Source organism: Chelonoidis abingdonii, chromosome 9 (assembly GCF_003597395.2).
Source record: "Chelonoidis abingdonii isolate Lonesome George chromosome 9, CheloAbing_2.0, whole genome shotgun sequence".
In the NCBI taxonomy this organism is placed as follows: domain Eukaryota; kingdom Metazoa; phylum Chordata; order Testudines; family Testudinidae; genus Chelonoidis; species Chelonoidis abingdonii.
In genome coordinates this window covers 21769573-21781329 of record NC_133777.1, presented here as the reverse complement: position 1 = coordinate 21781329, position 11757 = coordinate 21769573, and the positions used below count along the sequence as shown (strand labels likewise).

The 11757-nt window shown below is 38.9% G+C and overlaps 1 protein-coding gene and 1 long non-coding RNA gene across 9 annotated transcripts in view; one reads left to right on the top strand and one right to left on the bottom strand.

The window, feature by feature from the left end:
- The window catches only part of LOC116824409 (uncharacterized), a 35730-nt gene extending 30631 nt beyond the window's left edge, over nucleotides 1-5099 (top strand). The window contains exon 3 of the long non-coding RNA XR_004373616.2: nucleotides 4783-5099. This is a non-coding gene — a long non-coding RNA (uncharacterized LOC116824409). The remainder of the gene's footprint in view (nucleotides 1-4782) is intronic.
- MRTFB (myocardin related transcription factor B) overlaps nucleotides 1-11757 on the bottom strand; it is a 200763-nt gene that overhangs the window by 7917 nt on the left and 181089 nt on the right. For all 8 annotated transcript variants that reach the window (XM_032779668.2, XM_032779669.2, XM_032779665.2 and 5 more), the window contains 6 exons: nucleotides 11298-11451; nucleotides 7925-8944; nucleotides 6262-6417; nucleotides 4450-4599; nucleotides 4024-4161; nucleotides 2390-2450 (listed from right to left, as the gene is read on the bottom strand). In XM_032779668.2, coding sequence (XP_032635559.1) covers nucleotides 2390-2450; nucleotides 4024-4161; nucleotides 4450-4599; nucleotides 6262-6417; nucleotides 7925-8944; nucleotides 11298-11451 — 1679 coding nt within the window. The remainder of the gene's footprint in view (nucleotides 1-2389; nucleotides 2451-4023; nucleotides 4162-4449; nucleotides 4600-6261; nucleotides 6418-7924; nucleotides 8945-11297; nucleotides 11452-11757) is intronic.

Here is an 11757-nt window from a genome sequence, read left to right as displayed (position 1 = left end):
TATCAGAACATTTTTCCTGAGTATATTATCCATTTCTCTGCATACAATTAATTTTATGTATGTTTTTATGCCAATGCTAGTTTGCAAAATTCTTTTGTTCAGGAGTTGCTTTCTGATCTTTAACCTTAGTTTAAATGCTGACTGGAAGATTAATTATGTCATATTTTAATTTACTTAATTAAATGGGACAGGACATTAGCCATTAACTAATGTATGTGCACATTTTATGCCTATTTCCCCCAATAGTTTCTTTGATGGTTAGGTTTTAACATGTTAATTTTGTACATTACAATAGAAAATGTCAATGGAAACATGCTTTATTTTGTATTGTGATAGACCCAGGCCAGTTGGGAACAGCAGAGTAGTAGAAGGGAGATATACTGGCCACTGGATAAGCAGTTTTCTGTTCCCTGAGTGACCAGAGCAGGGGCTGCTCCAGGCTCATGAGAACAACTGACTCCAATTAACCTGCTAAGAGTCAGGTGAGACTTAAGCACCTGACTCTAATTAAGGCCCCTCTGATGTTATAAAAGGGCTCACTCCAGTCAGGCTAGAGGAGAGGAAGTGCGTGAAAGGAACTGGGAGCAAGCGGTGTGCAAGAAGCTGAGAGTGATTAAGCATACTGCTGGAGGACTAAGAGGTACAAGTGTTATCAGACATTAGGAGGAAGGGCCAGTGGTGAGGACAAAGAATGTGTTGGGAGGAGGCCATGGGGAAGTAGCCCAGGGAGTTGTAGCTGTCATGCAGTGTACCAGGAGGCATTCTAGACAGCTGCAGTCCACAAGGCCCTGGGCTGGAACCTGGAGTAGAGGGTGGGCCCAGGTTCCCCCCAAACCTCCTAACTCCTGATCAAACACAGGAGGAATTGACCTGGACTGTGGCTTCTACCAGAGGGGAAGGTCTCTTGGCTGTTTCCCGACCCATAGGGTGAATCTGTGAGGAGAGCAAATCTGCCAGTAAGCATAGGACCCACCCAAGATAGAGGAGGAACTTTGTCACAGTATATATTGTCTTTTCCAGATTATCTAATATGAAGTTTTTCTTTGTCTCTCTCCTTTTATTCCATTCTACCAAACACTATGGTATACTACTGTTAGCAGACATAATGAATGGTGAGAATTAGAGTGCAGGTTTTTCTCAGGTGGTAGATGCAAAAACTCTGCAACCACAATTGGCTTGATGTGATAGTCAGTAATACACATGAGCTATAGTGGCAGAACTAAAACCACATCAAGGATACTGACCCTAGAGATTATTATTGAACCCTGTTAGAAAGGGGAAGTGACAGAGCTTTTACCACTTAAATAAATTACCCAGAGAGTGACTGAAGTGGTTCTCCAGGCTTGCTCACATTCTAAGATTAGGGCTGCATGGAGTCATGAGGGGTATGTGAAAGAGCCCAGAAAAAAGACTGTGCAGCATGAGCAGAATGGCCAGTATTCTAGAGCAGTGTTTCACAACCTTTTTGATACTAGGGACTGGTGCCAGTCCACGGACAAGTCACTGAGAAACACTGTTCAAGAGAAATGGGGAGGAAACGTTTTCTAGAATGGCAGATGAGGAATATACTAAATTTACATAAGTATGTGTTTGTAAGACTCTGGATATAGCATTGTCCTTCAATATTTATTACTAGCTGGAACCTGCTAGTAAACTCAAGACACCATAGTGATGAGTACCCTAAAATACCTTGGTAAGACATCAGTTCATCTTTTCCTATTGGGGCTGCTTTATGAACAGCTGGACATTGAAGAGCTTTATTGAAATAACAGAGAATCATACCCTGATTCAGTTTAGATACTGTAATCTGATTAAAATATTTTAATTCTTGTTTTAAATACAAATAACTTTTCAAAATTTAATCTATATAAATCTACTGAAAGCAGATTTTAATTACACCTCTTTCCGCTGAACCATAAGTAGTTTAGTTCCCACATACCCCTGAAATGAATGTGTTACTTGCCTCAAAGTGAGAGCTGAAACCTTGATAAACAGCTGTTTAGTTAAAATATAGAACTACTTGTATACTGCCTAGTAAGATATTTTTGTCACTGTCTAAAGCTAATGTATAACAACTGACAGCCTTCTACAGCAGCAGTCATCTTGGGGCATGGGGTGAATTATTATTTTCCTCAGTGCCAGTAGAACTTTGGCCTTTGAAATACTTTCCATTTAGGTACAGTGTTCTTAGAGAATTGAAGAGGAATAATAAATGCCATGGTTGGTACCTAAATAGCCACTTGTTCCAGCAGAGGAGACCCCTCTGCTGCATTGGCCCCATTTTCTTTCTTACTCCTTTCTTCCCGTCGCATCTTAATTTCTTGTTCGAATTTCTGTCAGTTTTTTAAATAGTTTTGTCTGTACAGTACACAGTATTAATCTGACTTACCTCCACTCTTAATGAGGATATCAAAGAGATCATCCATCTGCTGACTGTGTGCATTTGAAATCTGTAAGAGAGAATTGCTTGTCATGCAGACGCTAATATAAGATGTTGACTGATGCCAGCTTCCCTCAGTAACACTATTAACATTAGCTTGGATTATGGCTCTAGATTTTTTTTTAAAAATGACTTTAACCTCACCAATAAAAGATGGAGTAAAGCCATGCTTTTAAATAATACTTTGAATGATATTAGATGGTGGTTGTCATATGTGTTATAGTTTTGTCACTGAGGGGATTAGCATAAAGCAAATCAGGAAAATGCTGAAAGTCAAGGAACATTATTTTTTAAAAAAATATTTCAAGTAATGTTGATGTATTTAATAGCTTTTTAAACAGTGGCTTTTTCTACCACGTAAGTACCAGCCAAGACTAGTGGGTGGGCTACTGGTTATACTTTTTTTTTTGAAATGTTCTAAAGAAATTATTACGACAAAATACAAATAAAGAAATGAGCTGTGCAACTGTCTTGAAGTCTCCTCATTGCCAATGTAAATGATGTCATGTGACACTTTAAGGCCCACCCTCCAATATACCTCATAATAGTACTGACAACACTCATTAAAATGAGGGGGTCTTTTGGGGTGATCCTTCTAATGTACCTTTTAAATGTTGAACAATTTTACACAAATATAAACAATGGAAAAATAATAAATCGTACACTTATCAAATACAGCTTAACCATTTTCAAGGTATTATGGGTCAGACAAACTCTTTAAAGAGCTGAAGATGTGCAATGTCATTTGAAGGGTAATTATTACTAGATTGGTAACAAGGTGTCAGATTTGATAATGTCACAATATTAATAATTTCCATACAGCTAATATACAAACAACCAATATTTTGTAGATCTGAAATAATTTAATAGAAATAATAATAATAGTTAACAGAATCATGAAAAACTAGAGCTCTTAGAGTGAAGATCACTATATATATCCAGATGTCAATAGGGTAGGTCTAAGCCAGGGGTCTCAAAGTCCCGGCCCGTGGGCCATCTGCGGCCAGAGAACCTCCCCACTGCAGCCCACAGAGAAGAGATGCAGGCAGACACACTGGTTCCCCTCTGTCCCGCCCCCCGCAGCTCCCATCATCACTAGTCGCCAGGCGGAGGCAACATCATTTTTTTCCACGACTATAAATAAATCAAAATACTGAACATAACTATATGATGCACACCTTGCTGAAATCTTGAAGGTTTCAACTGCTCAGTCACTGAGGCCAAACGTCAACAAACTGACAGAACTGAACTGTTGCCAGGTGTCTGGACACTAAAAACTATCTGGCAGACGAAGAACTGTATAAAGTTGTATGACAGTTTTATTATTTCTAAGAAATTTGAAATAAATACAATATAAATATTTTTCTTTTCTGAACACCATCTTCAGTGACATTATTGGCCGCTGAGAGGATCTGAGTACTGGCACTGGCCCTAAGGTAAACTGAGTTTGAGACCCCTGGTCTAAGCAATGGAGTGCATGCAGGAAAATCCTGGCACTTGGACCAACACATCGACACTGATTTTAATAACTATGTAAAAAGGGGAAAAATTATGCGATAGTTATTTTCTCTTATTTAACCTACCTCTCGCTGACATGCCTGCATGTTGCGGGTCTGTTTTATGGCCTCTTCATAACGCGGAGGGTCTTTTGTCTTGGTTACTGGATTGCTGAATAGAGAATGTTGTATGATATATGGTTGGGACTCAGATGGTGAGTCAGGCTGTGTGAAACAACAACATAATGAACAAACAAGTGTACCATATTGGTAAAGTAAACTATTCCTAAGGGGACCAGCTATATAAATATTAGATTTACCCTACTTCTCCAGTCAGATAACTGTCTAGTTAAAAGTAATCACACACTATCAGTTATTTTTTACAGCTAGATTAGACATTGTATATATTCTGTACGTAAAATATTCATATACACCCAACACTAATTCCTCATGCTTACATTTTCTTAATAAAAAATATAGCAACAGTCTTGCCGAGAAGTGAGAAAATCTTACCTTACTGGGTCCATTTTGCACTGAGGAAACCTGGTTCTTCCCAGCATCGAGGCTAGTGTTTAATGCCTTATTGATAAAAGGCTGCTGTAGTGTTGTAACTGGTGGATTTTGATAGGGAAATACTGTATTTGATGTATTAGATGGGAAAACCTGTAAAGGATTAATATTTTATCAAAAGCTAACATTTTTATATTCACAATGATGGTTAAATGACATTAAAATCATTAGGGAAAGTAAAAGCAATTATGTTTTCTTACTTATGTATTTGTTTGCTTAACTTCTACCTGGGAAAGTGTGTTTTCTATAACTACAATAATTGTCTGTATTTTTCAGTGGATCAGGCAGAAGAGTCTGGAGCAACTGTTACCACTGCTGTTCCTGGAGAGAGACTATCACTGTGCAGTGTTGAGCCTTCACTCACCTGAAATTTATAATACTGCTTCAGTCTGTCTGAAGAGTCTGGCAAATAGCTTTTGCTGATGATTATACTTAAAATCTAAACTGCTTTCCTTTCTGATTTTTTCTAAGCAGGACATGACCTATCAGTGTTGTACTGAGAGGAACATGGTTTCTGGCACATTTTGAGGCATAAAACAATTTAAAATAACATCTCCACCTAGTGGCCAACCAATAAAGCACAATTGTACTAATTTCTGGCCTGATTTAATTTCAAACTAGTTCTTAGAAAAAGATGATATAAACTAATGCATATCTAAAATACATGCCAAATTAGGGGCTCCCTTTTGTACATCTGGATTATCAAAACTACATAAAGACAGTAACGTTTACCCCTTTAAGATAAAAAGTCCTTATTTGAGTAGGTTAGTGGTATTTGAACACAATCTAAAGAAATAATGGAAAAAATGGGAACAGCATTTTTTCCATCAATACAATAACACATGCTTAATAACAAAGAAATACAACAGCTAGTACTAATATTATAGTTTTCTTTCATCATACCTACCTTATTAAAGTTTAAGGCCCATCAGCCCCATTTTTTCACATAGGGAAAATACAGTGCACAGAGAGGTTAACAGCTAGGTCCAGAAAGGTGACTTAGACTCAGCAGTGCAATCCCTAAAATGTAGGCATCCTGGGGTGCAGTGGAATCTACAGACCCAAGTTACGTCCCAAAGAACAGGATTCACACAAGCCAGCATGCTGAACAGGAAGCTGCCTAAAGCAGGCAATAGAAAATGTTGGAAAGGGGTGTGCTCTTAAGTTTTGGCCCTTAAAGGGAATTGGGCACATAACTAGACTGCAGGGAGATATTTCCCTCCACTCTGCATTCATAGGCCTGAACCCACCCCTGGAGTTAGGCCAGATCCAGCTTAGGTGCCTTTCTCACCAGAAAAAATGAGGAAATTCATCCCTTCTGTGTTCTATAGCCCAGTGGTTACAGCACTCACTGGGTATGTGGGAGACTGTGGTACAAATCCCCACACACTGATTTGAAACAGGGTTTCCTGTCTCTAAAGTGAGTGCCCTAACCACCAGAGTATAGGGTACTCTGGAATAGATCTCTCTCGCTCTCCCCTGTAGAAGCGGTTTCACTTTGTATAAAATACTTAAATATTCATTGGAGCAGGGCCTGGAACCTGGGTTTTCCAGATGGGCACCCTAACCACTGAGCTACAGAATCATTCTTTCTGGTCCACCATATAGTATCTAGTAAACCAGATTGACTGCATTAGAAAGGATAATATTTCCTAACAGAGCACATAGGTAACCCATGTAGCAAATAGTAACAGAAGTGCCTCAAATTACAGTATACAATAATTTCACATTTGTATCTCATCAGTAGTCACAAACCTTTCTGATTTGTTGGGCCTGACTGAGCACATACTGGGTGACAGTACTTTGTTTTGATGGTGGACCATGCATCTGTGGTGCTGTCTGAACTAAACCAGAAGATGAAACAGGCGCAGATACTTGTGAGGAAGCCTGAATTCCTGCTTGTGACTGAGCCTAAAGACAGATGAAATTTACACAATGACATTTAACATTTTAGCTATTTACAGTATTGTTATGGCATAATCAATAATCCTCAGTTGTGGTAATTTACAATCATTAAAGAAGTCACATTGTTTGAATATTGTTTCACTTTCTGATTCCACAGATTCCATTTACAGCCCAATATTTGAGTATGTAAAAGTAAAATAGAAGTAGATGGGCAAACATACAGTTGAACTTGGGAGAAAAGTCCAAATATGCATTTTGTAAACAACAGAGTTATATGTTCTGATCCAGTACAGATCAGAAAATCTGAATAGGATACTGTCTGTACAGTCTGGGAAAACTCCACTGAATTCTTATTGAGACAGGCAGCAAATGAAACAGCAATTGCACATGAATATAGAGTAAAATATTTGTACACAACTGAGAAACCCCTTTCTATACACCTGTTCCTTGAACCTCAAATGTATGGTAATGTAAATCCCTTCCCGCCCTCCAAATAAACAACCCCAAAACATTAAGAATTTTACTATGCCAAAGCTAATTCTCCCCCAACGCAATCTGGGCAGTCTCTATTTCCTAAACAAAGCATACCATCACTGCAGGCAGGTATGATAGGCAATACTGTTAAGTCTTCAGTATTTTTTCTTCTTAGTTTGGTAGCCTACTAAAACTACGTGATGTTACTACTACAAAATCTGAATGAAAGGAGATCAAGGAGACTCCAAAGTTTCCATTCACATTTCAGTAGTACAGAATGTCATGGAGATCATTTGCACTAGAATCACCTAAGTGATTTATATTGTGGAGAGTGGGATTGCTGGAGCAAAGGGGCTGGATCTGCCGCTTTACATGAAGGTTAGGGGAGCAAGGAGCAGAGTGGCCCATGTGCATAAGAGCTATTTGCATATCCAGGAAGACAGCAGATGTTCCAAGCAAAGAGAGAGGGCTTCCCAAGCTACACTGGCAGGGGAGATCCCAGCATGTGGCGGATAAGTGGTTGTTGAGGCCAGAATTAACTGATTTAGGGAGATCCTAAAGCTGATTAATTGGAAGGTAAGTGCCTGTGAGAATTAATTTTATCTGACAAATGAGCAGCAGAACTGATTTTATTTATGGGGGAAGAACTGATGACTTGTGTGGTGGTAGAAAGTCTGAGCTGATTTACTGGGGGCAGGAGGGAGCGCATGTGGAAAGGGATAGAGGGCTGCAGGTACTTGCCTCTTGGGCTAGTAGGCTTAATCCTTGGAAGAATAACTGTCAAGGAAACTTTTCAAAATATCTTTGCTAGAATGCACAAAAAGGACTTCTCTAGGAAATGCCTGAGTATGGGAAAAGAAGCTAACTGAAATGATTGGCTCTTGATAGTTTCTACTCAAGTCTAATGCAATCATGAAATAATTCAATATTTTAACAATTATTAAGAACATAAACAGCGCTTTTCTACTCTATATAAAAATGAGTAGCATGGCTGACAATCATAATGGGTAATTTAAATGATAGAGAAAACATTTCATACCTGTAGCTGTATATTGCCCAATGGTAGCTGCACTGAAGTGGCTGAATTCGGTCCTTGGATAGACAGTGGGAGTAGCAACTGTGTCGTTCCATGGGTAGCTAATAAAGCTTGAGGCTGGGCAACAACTGCAGTTTGTGGCTGCCTCTGTGAACTCACATAGAATTGAGAGATTACATTCTGTGGTTCAGCTTTGGCCAAAGGTACCTCCTGTTTGATAACAACAGCCTTTTTAGCAACTAGGTTCTGGCCACCAGTAGACACTGGCTGTCCTAAAGAATGGCTGGTTACAGATACTGGTTGCCTTGGACTACAGCAATCAGTGAGAGTGTTTTCATCTTTGATAGCAGCATTTAACTGTTTCTGATCCAAAGTAGTTATGGAGTTAACAGGAGTCTGGGATTGCTGCTGGTGCTGACCTCGTTTTTCAACCTCCAGTTGCATTTTCAGTACTTCCACAAGTTTCTGTTCTTGTTCCAGTTTCCTTTTGAGCTCTTCAATCTGCTTCTCTTTTTCTTGAAGCTTGCGGTCCTTTTCTGCTGCATCAAGCTCCATGCTTGAAATGCTTCCACTGGCATGACTCAGACTGTCTTCATTCACAGTCATTCTTAGAGGTGAAGTGCTTAAGAACTGCGATGGTGACATCATGCTCATCAATTCTGTGAAAGTGTCTGTTATGTTTGTGTCATCTGTGCTCAGACTTGACTGTTCTGAAGGAGATGGTGAAATGGGCAAAGGGGAACTAATGCTTTCAGTATGTGCTAATTTGAAGCCAGTTCCAGCAGAGGATGTTTCTGAAGGAAAGCTCCCCACTGATTTATTTAATGTTGTAACAGGGAATGCCACAGTTACCTCCCCTGTGTTACCGATGACACCAGTAGAAGTGGTTATTGCAACCACTTTATTAGTACTGACACCATTATTATTAAGATCTTGGTAGGGTTTTAGACGCTCAATAAGATCTGTTTTAGTTCCAGACACTGGCAATCCCCTTAATTTCAATTCCATCTTCAGTTCAGCTACCTGAGGATAAAATAAGACTTAGTACTCAAAACAAAACAAAACCAGCATGTTGTTTTATTTGCATTGCATTTTGCGAAAAGCATATTCATTATTAATTATGCACTAGTCTTTTGTGGGCAAAAGAGATACTTCATAGTAACATTTATGTAAAAAACATATCTATATGAACAAGCTCCTTTTGGTGGAAAGCCAAAAATTCATTTTAATACTATTACATTGCTGTACAATGGACAAACATTTCAGATAGCACTGTAAGCACACTGCATATTTCTTTAACACAAACAAGACTCATCTGGGAAATACGAAAGTACATCGTCTCTTCATTTTGGACTGAAAACAAACAAAATCTATAGTAACTGACAAATGTGCACATTAAAGCACTGAATACACATGAGACAAAATTATGGGACCTATTGTATCAGAAATTTATCAGGAGGATTGGATGACTCAGTGCATTAGTCACCTTTAGTTAGAAATTAACCAATTATTACCATATGCCACCTGGGTTTCTTTCACAAGAATGAAAAGCATAAGCAATTCAGCTATCTAACTTCTGGTGGAGAGAGCCTGGATTTTCCAGTCATAAGTATACTGACATACTCACTGGGGGTGAACTATGGACAGAAGGGGTAAGTTACAGTATGTGTTTTATGTAATTCTTTCCACCAAATTTTTTATTTAAAAATAAATGGTTACTTACCCTACAATAGCTGTGGTTCTTTGAGATGTGTTGTTCACATTATTACACTCTTGGTGCACATGTACCTCACGTGGAAAATACCATATTCTTTTGGCTAACAGTGTCTGTTAGGGCCACACCTGCACTCTGAGTGTCCCCAACCAAGAATATACAGGGCAAAGTAGACCAATCTGTCCTTCAGTTCCTTCACCAATGCCATAGGAGTAGAACTCTATATTTGCAGGAAAGTACGATGGGGAGAGGAATCTGTGTGGACAACACGACTCAAAGAACCACAGTTACTGTAAGCTAAGTAACCACTCTTTCTGTGAGTGACTGTGCTCATAGGTTCATCTCTTGGTGACTAACAAGCAGTTGTCTGGCATGGAGGTGGATACTAGGAACCCTACTTAAAACACACTCCAGGAGAATCCTAGAAAAACTGCCTCCAATTTCTGGAAGCCTGTGTTAAAGAATAGCATCTTGTAAATGTGTAGTGAGCCCTGTGTAGCTGCTCAACATATTTCAGATACAGGAATATTCCTCAAACAGGCAGCGCATGCTGCCTGGGCCCTAATGCAATGCACTCTAATGTCGCTTGATGGATCTACTCTGGTTAGTTCATAACATGGCCTTATACACCTGGAGACCAATTTGGATAACTTCTGTGAGAATACAGTTTGCCCCTTAATTCAATCAGCAAAGGCCATAAATAGTTTGGGCATGTTCCTGAACGATTTTGTTCTCAGTAAAAAGACAGTGGCCTTGCGACATCAAGTGTATGAAACCTAGCTTTCCTGGGATCGAGTGAGATTTAAGAAAAAGCAGCAGCAGGTGAATAGATTGGTATACATGGAATCTAAAAGAACTTTAGGTAGAAACTTGAGGTGACATCTAAGAGTGCCCCTATTTTTATGAAATACTCTGTATAAAGGATCTGTGATGAGGGCCTGAATCTGCTCTACTCTTCAAGCCAGAAAGGAAAGGCAGTATTCATTGACAGCTGGTATAGGAATCATCAACCCTAATACTATATAGATGGCCCAAGACAAAGGGAAAAACATGCATGAGGTATTTCAAGAATATAGCCACTATAGGCTGGGAAAAAAGTCTCGTCCTGGATTGGGGAGTGATGAGCAGATATTGCTGCTCTATGGACATTTATAGAACCGATGGACAGTCCCGATTGTTTCAGAGAGAGCAAATAGTCCAGCATTACTGAAATCGGTAATGTTAAAGGAGACAACTGGTGCTGGGATGCCAAACAGAAAACTCTGTTCCATTTGGCTTTGTATTTTAAGTCTGGTTGAAGATTTCCCTGCTATGAAGCAGAATGTTCCGAACCTCAACCTCAACTGAACAGCTTCCTCTTTTTCATTCTCCCAGGCAAGTCTTCATATACTGAACAGATAAAGTATGCATATAATCTGTTCTATGTTCCTTTCTTATCTGAAGTAGAGAAGTGTTGTAAGGATTAGATAAAATTTATAAAATGCTTTGGACAAGAAAAGAGCTTCTTAGAAACTAGAGGGGAAAAAACTAAATAAAAGCAAAAAATCTAGGGTGGTAGTAAATGAAAATGACAAAAACATTTCTATAAAAATGTCGGTAACAATCTGCAAGTTATAACCTTTGCTGATATTTGCATATAGACAAATCCCTCTTCATTTTTACCTTCAGGTCATCCAAGCTTGAAGGAAGCGGTCCTGGTTTTCTGCTGGGAATATTACTGTTCTGTCTTGGTGTGCAGGCTACGGACGTAGGTGTGCTGTTGCTCAAAGTAGTCAGTGGTATATTCCCATTGTTGTTCTGTTTGTCACTGAGAGGTCTGCAAGTAAAAAAGCATAAAAATATCAGTGCTGGCTATTATGTTATTTACTTTTCAGAAGCAGTAGTACTGAATTTAAAATTTATCCACTTAATAGCAGAAAATTGACTTTTCCTCAGATGCATAATTAACACAGCTGGACTCATTAAATATTTTAGATGATTCTTGAATTTCTTGCAGAGGAAAAGTTTCCTGTGGAAAATATATTGGTATTTTACATAGCATACAGTTAGTCTTACAAGTTTATGTTTAATCACTTTTATTACACTACTAAAATATTAAGGGAATCTTGCCTCTAAAAAGACA